Source organism: Haliotis cracherodii, unplaced genomic scaffold (genome assembly GCF_022045235.1).
Source record: "Haliotis cracherodii isolate W230 unplaced genomic scaffold, xgHalCrac1.p SCAF_6, whole genome shotgun sequence".
Taxonomy (NCBI): domain Eukaryota; kingdom Metazoa; phylum Mollusca; class Gastropoda; order Lepetellida; family Haliotidae; genus Haliotis; species Haliotis cracherodii.
In genome coordinates this window covers 58,636,949-58,662,341 of record NW_027266319.1, presented here as the reverse complement: position 1 = coordinate 58,662,341, position 25,393 = coordinate 58,636,949, and the positions used below count along the sequence as shown (strand labels likewise).

Below are 25,393 nucleotides of genomic sequence, written 5' to 3'. Positions count from 1 at the left end.
AGCTAACAATAACAAAAGTCTGGCATTGAGAATAACAAGAAACAGCATTATTACTATCCCCCGCCATGGGGCACACGAGAATTTTGTTTGTTCATATAGTAGTGAATATAAACTACCCCCCCCCCCCCCAAAAAAAAAAAGTCCTGTAAAGCCTTTAGAGTTACAGACCAGGGTCACCTTATGGGATTAAGTAATGAATTAAATGTGAAATTAATACACACAAAAGCCCCCTGGAGAAAATAATTCACGCCGACAATTGTTGAACTAAGTCTTCAAAAGTATCTTTTAGATGAGCTAACTTCAGAGAAAACTTGTCTGCACACTCCACACTAAGTAAATAACATGGATCAAGGGCTGTCAACTTGTAAAAAGGTAATTCACAGAACCAATTTTTGAACTCAGTCTTAAAAAATATCACCTTGGTAAGCATGCAAACTTTCATTTTGTAGTTTCTGAGAAGACTTGCACACAGCACGCACTAAGTTGAAAAGCACAGAGCAAGGGCCATAACTCTGCAAAAAATGAATTTAAGACACCAATATTCAAATTCATCTCAGATCGTGACCAGTAACAAGTGTGTAAAATTTCATTTCTCTAAGTTCAATAGTTTTTGAGAAAATTTGTCCCCATTGAGAAGTGGATAGACGGACAGAAGGACAAACTCCATTCATATATTCCCTGCCCCACCTTGTGGCGGACAATAAATGATTATCCAGAAAACGTTTTACTTTCAAGAATGATTGGGCAGCAGACATGCGAGAACCATTCTCAAAACTAGGTTTCTTCTTCTTGGACAATTGTTTAGATATGAAGTTGCCTCGAGGAAATTCCTTGACATGCTCAAAGGTCTCCTGATAAGGATGTGCCTACCACAATCACACATTTTGCTTGGCGTCGATTCTTGTAGACAAAAACATCAAGGCAAATATTCCCTATATATAAGAAACTTATACTGTACATTAGGGCTGGTGAGTACTGAGTTGGACCTGGGTACCCACAGGACTACCCGGAACCGTGGTTAGTCACGTGATATATTGTTTAATGACAAAAAAGTATCTAGAACTCTATGGTTACACTACAAGTCAATATTGTTCGCATTTCTTTCTGACTATGCACCCATTCCTTCTGACTTTTCATATGGTTGAACAAAGATATAACTCAACTTCTGTGTATGCATGACCAGATTGTTTAATACATGTATGCCCAATCGGACATTTTGTACCCATCTCTTGAGACCTGCAGTGGGTAGGGTCGGGTAATAGGGGGGTGGGTACCCGGGTAGTAAATTCGGACTCGTCCCACCCCTACTGTACATCTTACTCAGCAAATTGATATTATTCTGGCTGCTTAGGATGGCAGGGTCCTACTTGTATTCTCAAACTTTAATGGTCTTTTTAATCGGTGATAGAACCACACTTCATAATGCCGTGATCTATATACGATTTGAAAACAGCCATATATTGATCGTGAGGTAAAGTGGGTCATCTAACCAAACATGATTATCTCCCTTTGTATCAAGCTCCCCAGTGATATGTTAAGGGCACAAAGCTAGCTCCTTCCCAACGTGTAAAACTTTCATTTTCCTCCCGGTACTGTCACTGCCAGAGTGCGCAAGCAGCCATGGTGATATCCACAAAATGGCTATCACTGTGAGGAGCTTGGTGATTAAAACTGTCACAAACAATGCAGTGGAGCTTGGAACTTACAGATTCCATAGCTTCTCACAACACCATTTAGCTTCAAATCAAATCCACAGAGAACTTAAAATTATAATCATGTCAATAGAGACAAGATTAACAAAGATCCTGCAAAAAAATCATAGCGACACAACAGTTATTGGCTGGTGTTCAAGATGGCGTATTGCATTCATGATTTGAGAATACCATATTCGACGTAATAAGCACCCAGGGTGCTCTCAAATTTAGAAATAGGGGGCTCTTATTAGAACATTATTTTGGTGAAAAAAAAACAGACTTGAAAGATAAATTTTGTGGTTTATGCTGACAGCCTGAAATGTAAATATACGAGAGATACATTTTTCCAGAATTTAATTGCCCATACTTAAGGGTGCATATAACACACTAGTGCATATTATACGCAAATAAATAAGTGTTGGGCACATTGATCAATAGGAAGGGGTGCTAATAGGTATTGTTCACAAGCCAATATATTAGCAAATATCGCCGTGGGCGCTTATTACGTCAAATACGGTATTCAGTACAAAAACCAAGCACATCACGTCAAATTTGGCACATACACTGCATGCACATATCAACAAAACACTATGTGCTGTTACTGGAATTACCAGACACAATGTGATTCTTCTATGTATGGGAACATCTAACTAACGTAGCAATAACACACTACAGGAAGACTAAAAAACCTGGTTGTATATTTTGATTCTGATGGCTGTCACTGACCACTGTAGTTCGTATTGCAAGTTACGTGAGATCATTGTCCTGTCCGTCTGACAGCGAATGTAGTGCTGATTAATAATATATATCTTTACTTCCTCAAACTAATAAAACAAAACATTAAATGACTGAAATGGGGTTAACATGGACACATTACTATGGCAGTATATTTTAAAAATTCAATATTTTTAAACAAAGCACTTGAAAACAGATGTTATTTCAGGAAAGATAATTTCAATACTAAATTCAAAGTTCAATATTAAGTTCAGTGATGCTTACCCTTTCCATGGTATTAGAATAGGAGTTGCTATAGCAGCTACCGAATTCAACGAAATAAGTGCCCAGGGTGCTCTCAAAATTAGAAATAGGGGGCTCTTATTAGAATATTATTTTGGTGAAAAAAAAAGAAGATTTGAAAGATCGAAATTTTTGTGGTTTATGCATGCTGACAGCCTGAAATGTTAATATACGACAGATACATTTTTCCAAAATTTAATTGCCCATAATTTGCATATAACACACGATTGCATATTATACACAAATGAATAAGTCTTGTGTACATTGATCAATCGGAAGGGGTGCTAATTGGGATGGTTCACTTGCCAATATATTACCAAATATCGCCGTGGGCACTAATGAGAGCGGGGCGCTTATTACGTTGAATATGTTATTCCCTATACCCATCTTCAACTTTGAGTGGGCTGTATCAATATTTAAATTAGAAAATTCAACAAGTAATGAAAATAGTGTAACACTAAAAATAAAATAAAATGGTCTTGGTCCTCAGGCACTGCATGCATCATCATAAAGTCTGCTGCACTCTGCAGTTACTTCCCTTTACATGCGCACTGCTTTACTGAACATATTGTGTAGCGGTAATGGCGGCTATAGGAGTTTGTATGCTTGTTTATGTAGGGAGCCCTTTCCCAGGTTGATGGTACACAATTCCTTATTTGGTTACATTCTAGTTTGAAAAATAAAAAAATAAAAACCCACTGCCCACCCACACAATATTTTCAAAAGTCATTGCCTGAGAACCAATTCTTTTATTTTTTTAAGCCTAACGCATGCATTATGAATGATTTATTTGTAATCAATAAATCAAAATAATTTAATGCTGATAATGAACTACAAGGAAAATATAACCTGTTTTGATTACTAGTACTTTCTTGAGGACTTAATGCAACAGACATATGAGAATTATATAACAACACTAGGGAATTGGTAATGGAATGTATGACTTTGGGAGGATGAATGCATTTCAGTATGCAAGATAGTGGACTTTGAAGTTCAGTTGCACAGCACCAAGCTTAAAAAAATATATTTCAAAGCTTTTTTTGTGTCAATTTCAGAACGAGTGAGTGAGTGAGTGAGTGAGTGAGTGAGTGATAGCTTAATGCCACATCGGCAGTTCTGCAGCTATCCTCGCCTTCAGAACAAGCATACCCAGGTTACAGCATACAGCATACAATGGTACTTGACTTGTACTGTCATGACCGCAAACAAAACCTTGTAATACTGATGTCCTACATTAGACATATTTAATGCCCACTTAAGGAAGCCCACCTATTTCAGGATGTCTGCTAGTGTTTGTGTGTGGACTGACCACTTTCAGTTATGTATCGGGTCAATATACCGATATAGCGCTGACAGGAATTGGTGGAGCTGGTAATATTGATTTAAAGGCAATTTTATCAAGGACAAACAAGAAGTGAATACATTTATGGTAAAGGTGAATGGGTGCAGCATTGTTACGTTCTTTAAACAATATGACGAAGTCATGTCATCAATTGACTGTCTCTTCACCTTAGAAATTGACACAAATACATAAATGCGCTGGGGTTTTTTCATTTTTTTAAAATAAGCACACTAGAAATTGTTCTGTTTTTTCAAGATGTACATTTTATCCGAATATAGTTAAAATATTTTACAAATATAAAAAATATATTAATTGTAATTTTATGACACGTGGTGAGTGATTTCCCTATATGACACTACAGTAAAGTGTGGTAGTTTATAAGTACGCCCTGTGGGAAAGAATGCACCCAGTATTTGTTCATTTGGACAATTAAATCATCTAATTACATAAAGAAAAAAGATAAATACTCTGAATAAAAACCAGCAGACATCCTTCAATATAAATTCCTAGAGTTCTATAATTAGATAACCAACTGAGATTACTAAAAATGTTTTCTTTGTTGTTTGTTGTGTTCGCATAACGTAATGATTCATTTCGAAGTTTAGCCTTGTTGAAATAAATTGGGACACATCATGTTTAAAAGGCACTGGCCTTTCATAACCTTTCATGTCCTGGCACTTAATAATATTTCAAATATGGTGGATTGTCTATTCAATGTCATGAAATAAGTATGTTTACAATAAATTTATGAATTTGCTGTTTTCTATCAGTCTATACTGAAACCAGTTGGTTGTGAACTACTGGATATTCATAATGTAATTAGTTTGCCGTGAAATAGTAGCAAAGGTTCTGCTGATGTTTACAATAGTTCAGAAGTATTAATACTGTTCAGTTTAATTTATCGCAAATGATATAACCATTGCATGTTTGACATGTGAACCAGCTTTCCCACTTAGCTTTCTTAAAGGGAGACTCTCAGTTCAATTAGCAGTCTCAGTTCGTCAGATAGCTCAAATCGTATGGTGTATGTCAATCTGTCTGATAATACCCCAATTTTACAAAGACAATGTCAAACACAGCTCAAACAATGCCTACACCTGAACTGTAGTCTGTCTCACAGTCCCTGAGCCATATTATTTTCCATTCTGCCCAGCCCTCATTGTAACGCTATAGCACTAAATAAAGTAAGTCTAGATTTTCCACAGGTTCAGACTCTGAAGCTCCCATCTCACTGGGTCTCCTTTTCAATTTAAACAGAGTTATTCTTTTCTGTCCAAACTATATACTTTCAGCAACCAAGCATCAGATTACTAGAAGGGAGACCCCCTTTAAATCAGTTGAATTACAAATCTCCTTTCTGAGTGAAGATCTGTGGACATCACCATCGGATATTGAAACAAGTGAACCCTGACCCAACTTTGACCTCCAATCTGTATGAAGGAGGCGTGAGTTTTTGAGCCAATCAAATGTCAGCTTTGGAAAACAATTCAGCTATATTTCTTTACCTCCTCAAGTAGAAGAATATAACCGCCACAGAACACAAATATGCTCCCGATAGTACACCCTTTGGTTGTAGATTCCATGGCACTAAAAAACGACAGGATGAATAAAATATCTACAGCAATATAATAGTCCAGCTTAACTTTTTTGCATTCAGAACTTCCAAATCATATTCATCTTTGACATCAGAGGTCAAATATGCTTGTTTGAATGCTTTGCTCACTCATATTGTCATCTGGAGGTGTCATCAGATCTTCAAACAGATGTATCGTATCCGAGTTCAAGATGTGATGTTGTTAAGATTGTGCTTATATCATCATATCAGTATTAATAGGCTCCTCAGAATAAAGGTTTGACTATCTTTGACCCATCTTTTATTTACATCTTTTCGGTCTACACAAAAAACAGACTTGTTCGATTATAACCAGTTGCTAAAATATAACAAACTAAAACAACTTTCAGAAAACAACCCAGAATAAAAACAAGAATTGTAAGAGCAAATCTGCACCAGATATTGCCAACATTTGAATAGCACTTAGTCATAATAAATAAGTCTTCTAAGGCCAGATCAAATTATTTACTTGTTTTACGATCAAATCTTTTACCAAACTGCAAAAAAATACACCACAATTTATATTCCTGCTGAATAAATAAATAATACAATTTTCCAAAATGTTGTATTTCAAGTAATGGAGGCTAATCTAAATTTGTTTCATTGTTGAATCTTATATGTAAGCCTCAAAGCCATTGGTTAATTCTCTACAAACAACCAATCAAATTGTTTGTTTCCTGAGCCCATTGCAGAAACTCTCATACAGGCAATGGACCAAGAAAACGAAAATGAAGATGGCTTCGTACATTTTGAAAGTTCTATTTGCCATTTTCTTTAAGAGTGAAAGTTGTGAAAGTTTTTTCCCACCTTGTCAATGAGTATAATTGTTATGTCAGTGCTGCACAGTAGTCTTGTCAAAGCAAACACTGAAAATGTTGGAATAAAAATAGTTTGAATGTCTGAAGAAAGACACAATGCATCTTTTATAAAATTTTAAAATTTGATAGAAAACAATTCAAAGCATAACTGCATTTTTAAAAAAGATTGCTTCCCTTATGATGATCCTGGTTAGAATCAGTCTTCAGCAACCCATGCTTGCTGTGAAAGGTGACTATGCTTGCCGTATGAGGCAACTAACGGGATTGGGTGGTCAGGCTCGCTGACTTGGTTGATGCATATCATCGTATCACAAATGCTAATGAAGTCAATCACTGGATTGTCTGGTCCAGATGCATTTATTTACAGACCACCATCAGATAGGTGGAATATTGCTGAGTGTGGTGTTGAACAAAAAAAATCTAGACTGTTTCCCTTGAACAAATTCCTTTTTTTCTTTCTCTCTGCAACTAGACATTTAAAAAACTATTTCCTGTAAAACAAGTAATAAATTTGGTCTGGCCTAAATAAAATAATCCTCCAAATGGACACACCTAATCTAATGTAAACTGTACTATCTACTAAGAAACAAGCTTGTTAAAACAAAACTGTATATCAGCTGGCAGTGCATGAATGTGTACACTTAACTGGATAAATATATAGTACGCATGTAACTGTTCATTAAAAACACTATTGATGGGAATAGGTTCGACAAAAAATATGAAACTTCAACATGATCATATGAATGGTGACTCTACATAAAACATTGGAATATGAAGCTCCAGCAGCACCAAAATGCGTGCAAAAACAGGTATGAATGTCTCAACAACGTTCTGGTTATAGTAGTGTATGTTGTGGTGTAATCCCCAAATACAAATACATCAATCACAAAAAAACTCACCAAAAACTCATTCACAATCATCCAATCAAAATGGAATAAGAATTTCAATTTCATCCAATGAAATTGAAACTGGTTTCATGGCTTCGTCCAATCAAATGGCAGTGGTCGTAGCTGAGATCACAGATTGGCTAATACCAAAGATATTCAGGAAGGTAGTCTGAAAAAAACCCATTAATTGAATGACATGATCATCACATAATTAATTTGGATTGCCTAAATACACCTACAGCAAATGAAAGAAAGGTTAATGTTACATGCATGCATTCTACATGCTTTGGGGATCTTGCCCGAAACATCTGCCCTATCAGTGCAAGCAAGGCCGGCCTGTGGTCTAATGCTTACTTCCCTTAGATGTGCCAGGATATCCTACCTATAATAAATGACCAGTCCCGAATTAATGTTCAAATCTATAACTTTTTCATTTAAAAAATAAATAGAACCATTTCATGTCCATGCATCACACACACACACACACACACACACACACACACACACACACACACACACACACACACACACACACACATTCCCCCAATATAGTTGTGATGATAAATTTTGCCAACCCCTTTTTCATTGTTGTGACACTACACCCCCCAATATCTCCCCCCACCACTCTCCCCAAACGTTTAAATGAACAGTCCCAAAATAGAATAATCTTATATGAGAGATAAAATGCCAGTTCACCTCACCACCTACATCAAGCAGTCATATGACTTAAATACTGTTCATAGTCGCAATACACTCTCTCACTCACTCACTCGACTCCGTCCTCTACCTATTTCTTTCTCTTCCAGCAGTCTGGATGAAGTTGTTTCTGCTCTTTTGCCAAAGCTTCTGATTTTTCCTTGAATTTCTTTTTATCCTCTGGGGTTAGCTTCTTCCATTCATCTCCTAGCAACACGCTGATTGCTCTGAAACAAACATGTTAACAAACTAAACAATGTATAAAAGTCACTTTTCCTCTTCTGGCTACTGATGCAGATCTGTCAACCGTCCAGATGGATTCAGCATCACTCACGAAGGATGCAGTTTGTTCCCAGTGTCAGTTTCCAGTGAGGAACAGGTTCCCAACTGACTATAAAAGTCCAGTTTCCACCCTTGCCAAACTAGGCTGGTATTATGGAGTTACAGTTTGGCTGGACTAACGAGTCTATGCATAGTCCAATCAAACTCGCGCACTGAAATCGAAATCTGGTTCCTAAAGTGTCATGCAGATTTCGGTCCACTGCAGGATTTGCAAAGCATGAGCACCGCTAACTCGTTGTCAACAGATATTTTCTAAATCTTTTCCTGCTTTTCACCAAGGTGCTCACGTGATTTGATGCATTTTGCGATGTAAGACTCTTTTTTTCACAATATAGATCTTGATTATCAATCAGATCGTCTTGACTGGGCGCCACCGTTTTGTTTGAAACAAATGCAAGTGATACGAGAGGTTGAATCTGATTGGTCAATAGGAGAGGCATGGAAAGCACATAACTCGTAATAGCCACTGGTGGCACTACGATCGAGCCCAGGAATTCCAGCCTAGTTCGGCAAGGGTGGAAATTGGACTTTTAAAGTCAGTTAACTCCCTTGCCTTGGGAAGATGGCCTAAGGGCTACAACTCTGCACAGTTAATTGATGCACCTTAGACAACTGGGCCATCCAAATTTTAGGAATCCACATGACATGGACGGATCCAGAGGGGGTTCCAGGGGTCGGGAAACCAGACGTAGGATGTTGTAGGCAGTAAAATTGACTGAGAGAGGATTTTGATATTTCCTTTTAGAGATGAAGGTATGTTTTAAAGCATCATCCTCACCTGTTATCTTTGCCAGGGTACTTCTGTGTGTACTGAATTCTGTTTTCTTTGGCAAACAACATGAATGCATTCATTGGTCTCTTGGCCTTGGGCAGGTCAAACTTAAAGGTGTCCTCCTTAGAGGGGGAGTCAGGGGACGAGAGTGACTGGCGCTCCTGGTTCTTCTTTTGCTACAAGAGAGGAGTTAGTGACTGAGTATTTAATTCTATTCAGGTCACAACAAATTGATTTTCTTTTCATTTTCTTTCAAAAAAGAAAACATTTGTGTAGTGATTTTCTGATTTCTAAATTTAATATTCTGACAACAAAAAATCAATAATATTCTGACAACATAAAATCAATAATATTCTGACAACAACAAAAACTCAATAATATTCTGATAACATAAAATCAATAAAATTCTGATAACATATACAAGCTGAAAATATAGAAAATGTTCAATCTTCAAATGAAAACTATATTCTTTCCAAACAAAAACTATGTAAAAACTAATACTCTGTATTCTCATTATGGGTGTAAAAAAATAGAACAAAAAATGAATTTGAAGTAACTTTCCCAAAAATGTGATGAATACCTGGAAATTTCAATCATAACTTTTCTATAGAGCTGCTTGAGAACAAGTCTGTTTATTTTATTTATCCTTGAATGTAAAATGCACACAAAACAGAACCCTTAACAAAGCTATGTTTTCTCACTCTTTTGAACTACCACAACAAAACATGAGCCATCCAGTCAGTTGGAAGGAACCTACTTGTGCCATAGAGCTCAGAGCCATCACGGCAGTCGAGTCAAGGGCAGACAACTGGTAACTGAAACCACAAACAGTAAATAGATCTACATTGCACAGCTGGCAGTGAATCTGACATGTGGTCATAGCATGTGTCATTGCAACTAATGGCGGATCTCATACACCTTATGTGTCTGTCTGTGTCATTCCTCCATATGTTATTCCCACTCTCGGGATGAATAAAGCTAATATGATTTAACTATGTATCACCATGAATTGAGCTGTAACAACATATATGGTCCATATACTCCAGTTGACATGCACTGGCCAAAGGTAACAAATATTTATGATATATCATTCAACTGCCATGCACTGGGCAACGATAACATATAGGCCACATGTACTCTAACAGTCATGGACAGCAGTGATAACACTATATATAAAATGTGTTAAGATTTGTTTGTTTGTTGTTTAACGCCGCACTCAGCAATATTCCAGCTATATGACGGCGGTCTGTAATTAATCGAGCCTGGACCAGACAATCCAGTGATTGACATCACGACTACACAGTTGGGATACGATTACATGCATCAACCAAGTCAGCGATCCTGACCACCCGATCCCGTTACTTGCCTCTTACGGGCATGGGTTGCAGAAGACCTATTCTCTGCCCGATCTTCACGGTCCATACAGTAAGAGTATAATATATACACCATTGACACACAAATGATCAGCCATTAAGATACGAGCGCCTTTTGTGGAATCCTACACTATACCTTCCATAGAACGTTGCGTCTGGGTGTGTTGGAGGCAGACACAGGTCCTGTTCTGCCAGCTCCTGGCAGGGAATGCCGTACTCTGTGACAGTCTTCTGGGGAGCGCACGACGACCAGCCTGAATTGGGAGAGTGAGTGAGTATCGTTTTACGCAGCTTTATTAAGATTCCAGCAATATCACGGCAGGGGTCATCAGAAATGGGCTTCACACATTGTTACCATGTAATCGAACTGAGCCTTCGTCGTGACGAGCGAACAAAGCTACCCCACCGCCCCACGAAGGAGTGACGTCATCAGTACATGATGACTTGATGTTACAGACCGGAAGTCTATACTATAGTGGTTAGTCTTGTGCATAAGTGCTGTTGGCGAAGTGTCCGGTTAATATGTTTCCGTGACTTAAGCTTTGGTAGGACAGGTTTTCCAGAATCCAGATCATATACGACAGGACGTTTTTGCACTTTGTATAGTTTGTTTGTTTGTTGTTTAACGCCGCACTCAGCAATATTCCAGCTATATGACGGCGGTCTGTAATTATTCGAGTCTGGACCAGACAATCCAGTGATTAATATCATGAGCATCGGTCCACGCAATTGGGATCGATGACATGCATCAACCAAGTCAGCGAGCCTGACCACCCGACCCCGTTAGTCGCCTTTTACAACAAGCATAGTCGCCTTTACGGCAAGCATGGGTTGCTGAAGACCTATTCTACCCCGGATCTTCATGGGTCCACTTAAATAGGCTATCATGACATTTACTCTAATGTTGGCTAAGGGAGAGTCAAATCCAAATCCTACTTCGCAATGACGTTGGTAGTTTTGCTGCAGAGCTCTCGAGTGTTTCACGTTGACTGCTTTAGACTCTGGTTATATACCCACGGTGGACCTGTCCTTACCTTTTACATAGTCAATCTAATACGATTGTTATGTCTATACTTGACCTGTATATCCCCTGAAAAAAATTGATTTCGGAAAGCATATTGCGGACGGGAAACGGGAAAAGGGAAACATCCAAAACCCTTACTAAAAGAATGAAGATTTTATCCGACATCAATCTTTTAAACGTCTCTGACAGAAGTTTTAAGGGAGATCTGGGCCGACTTTCACATTGCGATCTTAGCAAGTCGGCCCAGGGTGCCGTTGCGCAAAGCTATCTTAGCGCTACTTAAGGTGATCGTAATTCCCATACCTTAACATAAACTTTCGACAGTCGTCGCCCTAAAGTTGTTTTGTACAACGGCACTCCGGTCTAAAGGAACCATTAACCCTGAGAATTTACAGCAGAAAAATAATTACCTTTGTCTTTGACAAAGAAGGGATGGTCTTGAGCGCACTGTGCCACCAGGTGGATGGAGTCGCCGTCTCCCTGAACGGTGTGAGTCATGAAGTACAGGTCTAACTTGCCCGTGTCCCCGAGGTCAGTGGTCTCCTTCTTCGTCAGGAGGAAGCCGACGGGCCCACTGCTGCAACAGCACGACGGGTGTTGGTGCTTGTTTGTTTGGTGTTTAAGGCCACATTCAGCAACATTCCTGCTATATGCTGGCGGTCTGTATGTAATCGAGTCTGGACCAGACAACCCAGTGATTGACATCATGAGCATCGATCCACGCAGTTTGGATACAATGACATTCACCAACCAAGTCAGTGAGCCTGACCACTCGATCCCGTTAGTCGCCTCTTACGACAATATTAACAGGTGCTGGTCATATATTTGATAACATTATATTTTGCTAACCTAACTTGTTAGTCAAACCGCCAGGTGGCGATTCGGGGTTAGGAAAGGTCCAGCAACCTATGCTGGTCGTAATCCCTCAGATTATGGTTTGGCCGTTCAGGTTGTTGGTTCAAGTGGGACGATGTTCATATTATCTATCATTTGTTTACAGGCCATCGTTATATAGCTGGAATATTGCTGAGTGCGCCGTAAAACAATAAATAAACATTTTATTCAAACAGAAACTGTCTTTTATAATGACGATGGCCATAATTCTTCATTAGTGTACTTATGAGGTGAGCGACGGTATTCTCGAAGTACCTTGAACTAAAGCTCTTGTAATGTGGTCACTGTATACCAACAAGGGCTACGGGTCTAGGGGCTTTATGCTGCCATGTTTTCAGAACTGTTAGATTACATGTTAACCAATAATGTGAAAATGTATGTCATTTGGATCTTTAGACAATCGTATTAAAGGACATGAACGAAAATGGACCGACATCCTGGCCTGTCGTCTGCTCGCATGTCGTCTGTCCGATGTAATTTTTAAGGTTGAAATTGTACGAGACTTACAAGAAATGTGATGTCGTGTGTCAGTTCTTATTTCTGAGGTGGAAAATGTGCAAGACTTACAATATGTGTGATTTCTTCTGCTCGGCCGACTGTGTGACTTCACGGAGAGACTGATGGTCCGACAGTTCCTCGGCAGAGTGCCAGTCGTTAAACAATGGCGGAACAGAGGACGACAGGAACTTAATGATGGACCCTGAAATAACACAAACGTTTGAAGACAAATGGGGTGAAATTGGGTTTAACGTTGCGTCCAAAATTATTGCACTTACACAGTGACGTGCATGCACGTGTTTGTGTGTGTGTGTGTGTGTGTGTCTGTTTGTGCTGGTCTTGACTGATAGCCAGCTCACTGAGATACCATGCCGCAGTTTAACATGAATACCCCACTCAGACACAGTATACTGACTCCAAACCGACCAGTCCTTGTTTAAGCCCCTTAATGCCGAGCGCCAGACAGGGTAACAACAAGTACCATCTTTTAAGGTCTTCGGGTATGACGCGGCCAGGGATCGAACCCCGGGCCTTCCGCTCTACCACTAGTCTGAAGACAAATGAGCCTGTTTTCATATTATTTACTTCACAAACACAATTGCCCTTACCGAATCTAATGCGGCCCCCAAAACACATATTTCGAAATAGAAGATTTCAAATAAATTGTTAATTAAGGAATCTACAAAAATCATATATCCAATGCAAAACTCGATGCAACAATACCTTGTTAAAAATCAAAATATACATCCATATATAGTTACACTTGGCACATCCAGCAAGGGAACAGTGTTCGCCTTATATTGACAAGAAGACCTAGGTGAATACATAAAACCCAACTAATCTTCTATTTCTTCATCATGATTCCAAAACTGATACCATGAATAGTTTGATGTTGGTGGTTCTTTTCTGATCAGTAAAAGGCTAGTACTTTACATATGACATCGTTACCCGAATAACGATCTTACCCAAACTTAATGTCTGGACAAAATGTGTGTGGGCTAAACAACCTCTTATCTTTAAAACATCGGGAGGAAACGAACAAGGTCGAAACTCAATATCCTGTCTTTGACATATCATTATTTATTATCCCAAGAGATAATACGATATTAATCGTACAGAATATGCCAAAGAACGTCAGAACAAACAATCTATCTTCCTCATCCCGATGTCCGGGACACATACGATCAACAATGGATATTTCGTTGAAGAATAATTCTCAAAGAATGAAACGTTTACATGAAGTCCAAATTTTTCGTTTCGATCATAATTGGCAGAGAAACGTCACGGGCCTGTATTCGGCGACAATGTGCGTATGTCACCGTGTATGCTCGTTTTCATGTTGCACGCTGTAATGCATCTCATACAATATATATGACAGTTCTGAAAACTGAAGAAAATAGTCCGTGCGCAGAGTCACGCATCCCGGGGTACCTTTCTGTATTCTGTTTCTGACTAGGGTACATTTCTGTATTCAGAAACGTACCTGGTGTACTTGTCTGGAGTACCCGTGCCGACACAGACACCTTCAGCCCCACGCTGGGTTAGCTATAAATTGGCTTCATAACGTTGTGCAGATGGTCAGGCTATCGTATGTCATCGTGTCCTAATTGCGTGGATCGATGCTCATGATGCATGATTTCAATGACGGATTTGTCTGGCCCAGACTCGATTGTTTTACAGACCGCCGTTATATAACTGGAAAATTACTGAGTGTTGCGTTAAACAACAAACAATACAATACATTATAACGTTTTGAATGTTATTTATTCATAAACCTTTCCGTATGTCCATTTATGTGTGTGTGTGTGTGTGTGTGTGTGTGTGTGTGTGTGTGTGTGTGTGTGTGTGTGTGTGTGTGTGTGTGTGCCGTGATTAAACAGGTTAGCCCAAGGTTTAAAATTAAGTGTTGAAATGGTCAGTTAAACCCCTCGGCGCTCCGAGCAAAACTGCTCCGGTTTAAATGTCCATTTCAATAATTAAAAACCGGATCCGAGTGGTCTTACCTATACTTAAAATGTCACTGCAAGTAGTGAGTGAGTTAAAATTTAACGTCGCATCGGCATTATCTCAGCCATATAGCGACGGACCAAGTTAATATATTTACAAATAAGTCTTTTATGCAAGGTTTTATTTAAAAACAAGTTGTGAAACATATTTGAGCATCGATTATGAAAGGATTACGTGTCACACAGGGGGACAATAATTTTACTCTACGTTAACCTCCTGGACAGAGCCTTCAATAATGTCAGTTGATAATAGCATCATACCAAATGTAAGAAAGCATTTATTTATTCACATACATATTTAAAATGTATTAAACAGACCAATTTATTTCAAATAGCTGATAAGAAAATGCCCGCTGACACGGGAAATGAGATCTTTCAGATTTTCACTTTGATCGCTGCAGGTAATTCAATGTTATCTTTCCCCGGTATTGTTTGTGTCCTCTGAACCTTTACTGACTTTTTGCAAATTGTATTCAGCGGCTGTTTACTTCTAGCACAGAATGACGAGTAAAACTTACTACAAGCTTAGTAATTATACTTCAGCAGGAATGATAAAATTAGTAGAATTCTTAAACTACTTAAAGTAGTAGTTCTTTGAAAGTATAATCTCTACTAACTGATTAGTAAATTGTACTAATCATAGTAGTCACCTACTAGTCTAATTAGCAAACATTGATTTAATGGCTAGTAAAGTCTACTACTTTGGTGAGTGGACTGTGAAATTCACAAGCGAAGTTAGTAAACTATACAACTATTTCTGCTGTCGGCATATATGTGGAATCGGTGGTCAAGACTAATTAATATTAGTCCATGAACTCATTGACTGATTTCCTTTAACGAGATCTTACAACAAATGCCTTGCCCCAAATGTGGATTTACACCGTCACAGCACAACAATTTAGTCTCGCCTACACTTGCTAAGTGAAGTAGCATTTACAAAGATGCAGACATCCCCATGTCATTAATTCCTTACATCGAAATCTTTCCATAAAAACCTTTTCCCCCAACAGCTGATTCCATACCAAATAAAATATTACCTTTCTTATTTTATTTGTTTGTTTGCTTGTTGTTTAACGCCGCACTCCGCAATATTCCAACGATATGGCGGTCTGTAAATAATCGAGTCTGGACCAGACAAACCAGTGGTTGACATCATGAGCATTGATCCACACATTTGGGATCAAAGACATGCATCAACCAAGTCAGCGAGTCCGACCACCCGATCCCGTTAGTCGCCTCTTAGTCGCCTGTTACGACAAGCATAGGTTGCTGAAGACCTTTTCTAAGCCTGATCTTCACGGGCCGTTTCTTATTTTAACAAGCTAAACAAGCTTCGTGAACTAACAGATGCAGGACTGGTATTCCTGTCATGTTGCAGGACCGTAGTCGACGGTGAACTCACCCCTCATGAAGCACTGCCACACTGCAGTAGGCCAGGGGTGCGACCACAGAGCCTCTGAGGACTCCGTGTCCTTGGGGGATGACGGGAAGGGGGAAGATGACGTCACCTTAGGGTCACTCTCCAGACTAACGCTGTCAATAAATATGTCTTGATATTAATGATCAGTATTTGAGTTGATATCAAACAAGATTAAATATTTTATTTACAATTTACATCACTCAGGACAACTGAACATGCTTACGGTATAGTTTCACGAATGCGCAGTACTCTGAGTGAATAGGTGAGTGAGTGTCACGCCTATTGTAGCAATGTTCCAGCAATATCACGGCGTGGGACACCAGAAATGAGCATCACGCATTATACCCATGTCGGGAATCGAACCGGGTATTCGGCGTGACGAGCGAACGCTTTAACCACTAAGCTACCCTACCGCACATCGCCGTACACTTAAGAAGGTATCAGTTTCGTTAGAAATGATCTTTAGACTTGAGTGAGATATGTTTTACGCCGCCTTGAACAGTATTTTAGAATATCGCGGCATGTCAGATTGATGAGGGAGAAAAGCCCTAAGTGATGTAGGTCTTAGGCGTTTACTACTTTGGTGAAACCCACGGGTATGGTGTTATAAATGGCAGAAGCAGCATGCTCTGCACAAGGTTAAAGAATGCTGTAATGTTAAATATTGCTTTACCGCCTTCCTTGTTTTACTGCCTCCTACGTGCAAAGCCCTTACCTAGATGAAGCAACAGGTTTAGATATGTCCTCAGGCTTGATTGCCCGTCCACATATACAGGCCTCAGGGCATTCCAGGTCCAAGGTCCGCACCACGGGGCCACTGAAACAGCAGACATGATTTTTGTTTGTTTGTTGTTTAACGCCGAACTCAGCAATATTCCAGCTACATGACGAATGTCTGTAAATAATCGAGTCTGGACCAGACAATCCAGGGATTGATATGAGCATCGATCCTCGCGATTGGGGTCGATGACATGTATCAACCAAGTCAGCGAGCCTGACCACCCGATCCTGTTAGTCGCCTCTTACGACAGGCAAAGTCGCCTTTTACAACAAGCATGGGTTGCTGAAGACCCCGGCAGACATGACGAGGTCACCCCAACCATCTGTCTTCAAAGTCCTCCACAATGCACTAAATCTACTGGCGCGGGGGTCCTGCTATTCCTGTGTCAACTGACACAACTACGATGGCCAATTCTGATGGAGCATCCGATGGCATAGGTTAACATACCTATTCGGGAGCTCGTTTTGAGGTTCTCCAGATAAGATGACCATCTGACCAGACTTTATCAGAGGGAACAGGGGCTCTTTGCATGGAGAATGTTATTTGGAAACAGTAGCTATGACACTAAACCCCAGAGCACAGATTTTTACCACAATTTTGAGACCTGATGTTTGGTGGATGATGAGCTAACTGGCCTTCGTTTATCCCTCAGCATACATCCACTCCTCAGAAAGTGGCTCTTTTTATACTTGGATACATAATAGCAAATTCAACTCACCGTGGCTTATGCAAGGGAACAAAGCCCTTCACAGGAAGGGCCTATGCATGGGAACCTTATGATATATTTCAGCAAACTTACTTAACGCACCTTGGTAATCTCAACGCACAGGACACTCGTCACCATTAACAGGCTGTGTCGAGGCCTATATATGATACATGGCAACATAATCTCTCAACTCACCTTGGCTTATCTCAGGGTATACGGGCGCTCTTCCCCAGAGAGTGGCTCTGTATCGAGGGTTATATAGCTTATATATGACAGTATATCCTCCCAACTCACCTGGGTTTATCCCAGGGCATAGGGGCGCTCTTCCTAAGCAGGGCTCTATATCGGGGCTTATGTAGCTTATTTATGACACTATCTCAACTCACCTGGCCTTATACCAGGGCATAAGGGTGCTGTTCCTCTGAATAAGGCGCTGAATTGGGGTTTATGTAGCTTATATATGACAATAGGCTATCTCAACTCATCTGGGCTTATTCCAGGGCATAAGGGTGCTATTCCTCTGAAGAAGGCTCTGAATTGGGGCTCATGTAGCTAAATTGTATATGACAATAGGCTATATCAACTCACGTGGGCTTATTCCAGGGCATAAGGGTGCTGTTCCTCTGAATAAGGCGCTGAATTGGGGTTTATGTAGCTTATATATGACAATAGGCTATCTCAACTCACCTGGGCTTATTCCGGGGTATAAGGGTGCTCTTCCTCAGCAGGGCTCTGTATCGGGGCTTATGGAGCTTATATATGACAATAGGCTATCTCAACTCACCTGGGCTTATTCCAGGGCATCAGGATGCTCTTCCTCAGAAGGGCTCTGTATCGGGGCTTATGGAGCTTGTATATGACAATTGGCTATCTCAACTCACCTGGGCTTATTCCAGGGCATAAGGATGCTCTTCCTCAGAAGGGCTCTGTATCGGGGCTTATGGAGCTTGTATATGACAATAGACTATCTCAACTCACCTGGGCTTATTCCAGGGCATCAGGATGCGCTTCCTCAGAAGGGCTCTGTATCGGGGCTTATGGAGCTTACATATGACAATAGGCTATCTCAACTCACGTGGGTTTATCCCAGGGCATAGGGGCGCTCTTCCTCAGCAGGGGGCTCTGCGGTCCGGTAGCGATGATGGCCAGCTCCCTGAGGTTGTCCATCCCATCAAACTCCGGGTCCAGACGGCTGTGCGGGTCCGGTAGCAGTTGTGGCTGGACAGTATCACACCTTCCATCTGTTTCAACACCAACATGTCAATTGCAATTCAGTACTCGTGAGTTCACCCGTTTCTTCCCACTTCTGTAGTCTTACTATAACAGACCCGTGAAGATCCGGGTAAGAATGGGTCTTCAGCAACCCATGCTTGCTTTAAAAGGCGACAACGCTTGTCGTAAGAGGCGACTAATGGGAAAGGGTCGTCCGGCTCGTTGATTTGGTTGATGCAAGTCATCGTATCCCAATGACGTAGATCAATGCTCATGATGTCAACTACTGGAATGTCTGGTCCAGACTCGATTATTTGAAGACGGGCGTCATTTTGCTGAAATATTGCTGAGTTCGGCGTTAAACAACAAACAAACAAATCTTACTGTAACATGCTTTAAAATGTATGTCTTTCCAATTCCCTTGCATTGCGCTCGGCATTTAGGGGTTAAAACAAGGACTCGGAGTATATACAGTGTCTGAATGGCGTCTCCATGTTAAACTGCCGCATGGTATCTCAGTGGGCTATAAAGCCGACATAAGTCTGGGCTCATACAAGCAGCCACACACACACCTGCATGCATGTCGCTATTTCATTGACACAGTCTTGAATCACAAGACGTTAAATAAATTACATTTCATATAACTTAATTTCTATAAAGCAGTAAAGCTAGGAATGATTCGAATTTCTCACCGCCTTAAACACTATGTCAGCCATAAGTATGCTGGTTTGATTTTAAAATATCGTTAAAGGCTTACTTACTTTCCATTTTAGACATCCTCGATTAACCAGTGTATAATATCGCAATTATATAGATATAATAGAGAAATTATACACTGGATAATCGAGGGTGCATTTTAAACATTTTCCCCGTTGATACAAAATAATATTTATGATATATGCATATGAGTGGCATCAAACAATATTACAACAAAACCCACCAGACTTCACACATTGTACGCAGGCAGGGAAACGACGACCCTACTCGAGAGTAAAGTATCCGTTTAACATTGACTAGGCCCCTGGTAAGCTGCGTATTTGCGAAAAATACCATAACCTAATTAATTTTGAATTTCTTGCCTCCAAACACCCATAAATGTATAAAAAACAAAAACAATAACGAAAGTATTACAACACTGTGTAGGTCTTTGAATGGCATTTAGAAGTGATACACATGAGGAAGAGAATTTATGGATGTCAACGTTTCGGAGTATACGCTTACTCCTTCATCAGGTTTTTGCTTGTTTGTTTGTTGTTTTGCGACCAGCAATGTTCCAGCAATAGGACGGCGGTCTGTAAATAATCGAGTCTGGACCAGACAACCCATCGATCGATGCCCTTCATCAGGTGAATGAATGCTATCAGGCAGGGAGCATATATATATATATATATATGTGTGAATAACAAAAGGTGGAAACTAATAAAGGAGGCCAACAGATATTGCCGCTGATGGGTGATTAGCAAAAGACAATGGAAGCAACACTTTACAGTAATTAGCCCTGATGGACAACTGGACTATATCAGCGACACCTCCTCTTTCGCCAACCAGCTGAAAGAAGCTAATCTCACAGGCACCATGGTCAGCTATGACGTAATCAACCTCTTCGCCAACATCTTTCTAAAAGAAGCGCTTGACATACTCCGCAACAAGCTACAGAATAGAATCGACGACCAAGACACCAAACTCATCATAGACAGCATCATCTACCTAGCCTCCAGCTGCTTTGACATATCCTGTTTTACTTTGACCGACAAGATCGACAAGCAAATCCACGGACTACCTATGAACTCCCCTCTATCTTCACTCATCACTGAAACCTTCATGACATCCTTCGAAGAATCACATCACCATTCCAACCCCTCTGCTGGTACAGGAAAGTAGACGACTAATTCACCACCATGGCCCGCCAGAACGACCCCACAGAGCTCCTTAAACATCTCAACGCCCAGCACCAGAGAATCCAGTTTACCATGGAGACAGAAACTAGTCAATACCTTCCTTTCCTAGACTGTCCCCCAAAACCACAGATGGTGGACTAAGAACATCAGTGTACCGCAAGCCCACACATAGATCATTACATCCCCTACAACTCCGGCCACCATCCCCAGGTAAAACAAGCCATCATCGCCACCCTCACCCGACGTGCCAAATCCATTTGCCACCCTGATACATTCAGCAGTGAACTGGACCATCTCAAGGAAACCTTCACGTCCCTCAACAGTTACCCTGCCTCCAGAACCATCCTCAAGACCCTCAAGAACTCCGACCCCAGGCCCAAACCTGCCCCCTTGCCCATCAGAATCACCATACCCTACCAAGGCCCTGTCACTCATCAGATTTCCCGCCTCATCAAGAAGACAAGAAGAAATCCAACATAGATGTCACCTTTTCTAGTTGTAACAGGCGACTAACGGGGTCGGGTGGTCAGGCTTGCTGACTTGGTTGATACATGTCATCGATCCCAATCGCGTGGATCGATGCTCATGATGTCAATCACTGGATTGTCTGGTCCAGATTCGATTATTTACAGACCGCCGTCATATAGCTGTAATTTTGCAGAGTGCGGTGTTAAATATCAAACAAACAAACAAAACAATAAACATGATATAAGTAATACACCCATATGAAATCAGACAGCTGAAAATAACGATGTAACTTTCCAGCGGACGCAGTCCATTCAGGAAAACTCGGGGAAGACGTATGACTATAACAGTGTGAATGATACGGAACGTGAATGGGGAGAAAACAGGTCACGTGACTACCTGTATGGCTGCCAGCCAAGTTGTTTCCTTCAAGCATTCATGTCACGAGCCAGTTATAAGTGTCGTGTCATGTATATAAATGTGTAGTAAAAGCAAGATGTGCATGTTGGACTAGTACAGTTAGCATGTTTTGTCTTTCAGGAATGACGTTCACCTAAGGAATGAATAGGTATTTTTTTGTAATCCCATATGTGAGTGAGTGAGGTGTAACGCCGCCGTAACCCAAAAGCACGGGTATGGAGCTGAGAAGCTAGAAACATAATAAGGGCGAATCCCCCACAAGCCCAAAATATATCATTGTTCCATTTCTTTGAGTAAGGGTTCTGGGTGTATATCGGTGTTATACACGCTTTGTAAGCTGTTGCTATTCCAAATAAATACCGTTAGGTTTTACTACATGTATTCAGTTTGGGGAGTCGGGGAACCTGGTGTTTAAAGGGTTAGCTGGTCGCACCGAAGGCCATACATTCCATTCTTGTTGTCCACGTCGTGCCATGTTGCTAAAAGCGCTGTAAAATCTACTCACTCACTTACTCTCGACCAGTGAAGACCTGGGTTAGAATAGGTCTTCAGCAACCCATTCCTGCCGTAAAAGGCGACTATGCTTGCCGTAAGAGGCGACTGGGTGGCCAGGCTCGTTGACTTGGTTGATGCATGTCATCGTATCCCAATTTTGTGGATCGATGCTCATGGTATCAATCACCGGATTGTCTGGTCCATAGTGGATTATTTTGCTGGAATATTGCTGACTGTGGCGTTAACAAACAAACAAACACTCACTCACTCACTCAAAGGCAGGACAAACGATATACTGACAAAGAATTACCAGGTTCGTCTTGATCGTCAGTCTCGCTGGTGTGGCATTCTGAGGACTCTTCGCACTTGGTGTTCTTCTGGTGGTACTTGAGACCGTTGTTGCTGAAACAGCACAAATTAATATCACCTCACTCATGCCATGCCGGTTTTTTTCTTTCATAGTAGCAGAAGGCCATATAATACCAAACTATCCTGTCGGAGTTCATTTGAAAGTGATGTCCCAAATAGGAGCTATACTTTAAATACAGCTCATATCTTACATAAGTAAATGTCTGGTCAGACAACATTTGATATTATTAATATTTATTTGTGCAAATATCTGTTCCATTTAACAAAACGATTGCCTGGTGTATTTATTAATTGACAACTTTGTGTCCCAAAGTAGAGATAATTTATGTGAAACAGCTTCTTCATTTACTGGGGCGGTCGGGTACCCTAGTGGTTAAAGCGTTCGCTCGTCACGCCGAAGACCCGGGTTCGATTCCCGACATGGGTACAATGTGTGAAGCCCATTTCTGGTGTCCCCCCGCCGTGATATTGCTGGAATATTGCTAAAAGCAGCGTAAAACCAAACTCACTCACTCACTCACTCTTTATTTACTTGAAATAATGGCCTGAATATTTATGCCTTTACAGTAAATAAAGAAGTTGTTATCCATAATTTATCTCTACTTTGTCATCCGTATGTATGTATGTATGTATGTATGTATGTATGTATGTATGTATGTATGTATGTATGTATGTGTCAACATAAACTGACAGGTCGATAATGAAATGATGCCAGATGATATAAACTTTATTTCTTGTTGTAGTTTGGAATTAGCTGTGTTCAACTCTGTGAGTTCGGTGCTCTTATCCGTCCTGTAACTCTCACCACCAGGTCCTCTGTTACTGAATCACCACTCTCTACATGATGGCTATAATTAGGACCAATAACGTTTCACCTGTCTGCCTCTATTTTTTACAACAGAGCAGGTGCTCGTTTTCACTTGGACGAGAGTTTTATATGACAGGCAACGAAGTTAATTGCTGAATAAAAAGCAGATGTATAGTCCTGAAGAACCTATCCACCATCACCGGCGGTTTCATTTGTTAAATAGTTCATTTCCGGCCTTGACCCATGTAAATACATACAGAGTCTTATTCAGATTCTACTTAATCTGACAACACACGAGGATCAATTAGCCTGTTATTATTACAGAATGTTAATGTCGCGTGTGAAATACTTTCATAATTTGACTACATCAATGATGGAACTGAGTGTGTTAGGACAATATATATATATATATATATATATATATATATATATATATATATATATATATATATATATATAAAGTAACACCTCATCATGGGTGGTTCCGGGTCCCGTTAGTCAGGAAATCCCATCTATCGGACGATCACTGTTGTTTACGGCAACAAAGGGACATTACTCCATATTAGCTACTGTTTGTTAATCCGGACGATTTCGTCGGAAACGTCAGAGTCCTGATTAACGGGGTTCCCTGTGGATGAAATGGGGGTCTACTTGGCGACTCCTGGTAGAAAGCTCCACTGACAGATGGATATCATATATGTACATATAAGTCATCGTTAAAACCACCACCATGACCTTTTCCTGGCGTGAAACACTACCTCTAACCTCTAGCCTTCAGCTCATAAGTTATCTGCTATATTCTGCATTAAGATCCCACATGCATAAAGAGAACATTGTTCTGACAATTATTGTATGCATAATTTATGATAAAGTGCAGCATCTCAGCATGCTATATAATAATACACGGCTAATTTAAAAATTAATGTCTTTTTACACTTTCTTTTCCAGGATACCTGTATAGATATTCTACGTCTGAATGGTTAATTTAACAAGATGACAAATCTCCCGGCCCCAAAAGATTCGAAAGAACAAATAATCTGAGTGTTACTTTGAATTCAACTTGATGCGATAATTTCTATCTAATCTGTCCGCATACATGAGTAGTTATTGAGTTATCAAGATAATACCATTGAATAGAGATTCGGAACTGTGTGTATTACTATGTCAGGTACACACCAATATCATCGAAGTCAAATTTGTTGCCATGGATTAAAATATGAATTTTAAAAATCCCTATTTAGATAGCAAAAGGCAAACCTTCATGAAAGAATGCCTATTAGTTTTAGAGATATGGTCCGGACAAACATACCAATATGAACAGTCAAAGTCAAACTTGTTGCCATGGAAACCGAAAAATATAAATTCTAAAAATCAGTTAATATATAACACAAGGCAACAGTTGACAAACATACCACTATGAACACAGTCAAATCAAACGTGTTGCCATAGAAACGGAAAAAATATAAATTCTAAAAATCCGTAAATAGCAAAGGTTAATTTGGTCTTTGTGTGTTTCAAGGAAGAGGAACCTATTAGTTTTGGAGATATGCTTCAGACAAACACACCACTATGAACAAAAAAATAAAATAAATTCTAGACGCCCCTAAATAACAAAAGACACCATTTGACAACCTGATCTTTGTGTGTGCAAACTTTCATGAAAGAATGCCTATATAAGTTTAGAGATATGGTCCCGACAAACACACCAATATGAACAGGGTCAAATTCCAACCTGTTGCCATAGAAACGGAAAAAAATAAATTCTAAAAATCTTTAAACAGCAAAAGGCACCAGCTAACAACCTGGTCTTTGTGTGTGCAATTTTTAAAAAAATTCCTAAACAA

At 40.1% G+C, this 25,393-nt stretch overlaps 1 protein-coding gene across 1 annotated transcript in view; it reads right to left on the bottom strand.

Annotated features, from left to right (window-relative positions):
- Positions 1 to 1,248: 1,248 nt before the first annotated feature.
- LOC139444955 (HMG box-containing protein 1-like) overlaps positions 1,249 to 25,393 on the bottom strand; it is a 29,236-nt gene continuing 5,091 nt past the window's right edge. Inside the window, exons 3-13 of the mRNA XM_071225983.1 lie at positions 22,683 to 22,774; positions 18,958 to 19,123; positions 17,111 to 17,212; positions 16,378 to 16,508; positions 13,039 to 13,171; positions 11,988 to 12,154; positions 10,690 to 10,807; positions 9,938 to 9,995; positions 9,187 to 9,356; positions 8,158 to 8,293; positions 1,249 to 7,539 (exon numbers count right to left, since the gene is read on the bottom strand). Coding sequence (XP_071082084.1) covers positions 8,158 to 8,293; positions 9,187 to 9,356; positions 9,938 to 9,995; positions 10,690 to 10,807; positions 11,988 to 12,154; positions 13,039 to 13,171; positions 16,378 to 16,508; positions 17,111 to 17,212; positions 18,958 to 19,123; positions 22,683 to 22,774 — 1,273 coding nt within the window. The 3' untranslated portion in view covers positions 1,249 to 7,539. The remainder of the gene's footprint in view (positions 7,540 to 8,157; positions 8,294 to 9,186; positions 9,357 to 9,937; positions 9,996 to 10,689; positions 10,808 to 11,987; positions 12,155 to 13,038; positions 13,172 to 16,377; positions 16,509 to 17,110; positions 17,213 to 18,957; positions 19,124 to 22,682; positions 22,775 to 25,393) is intronic.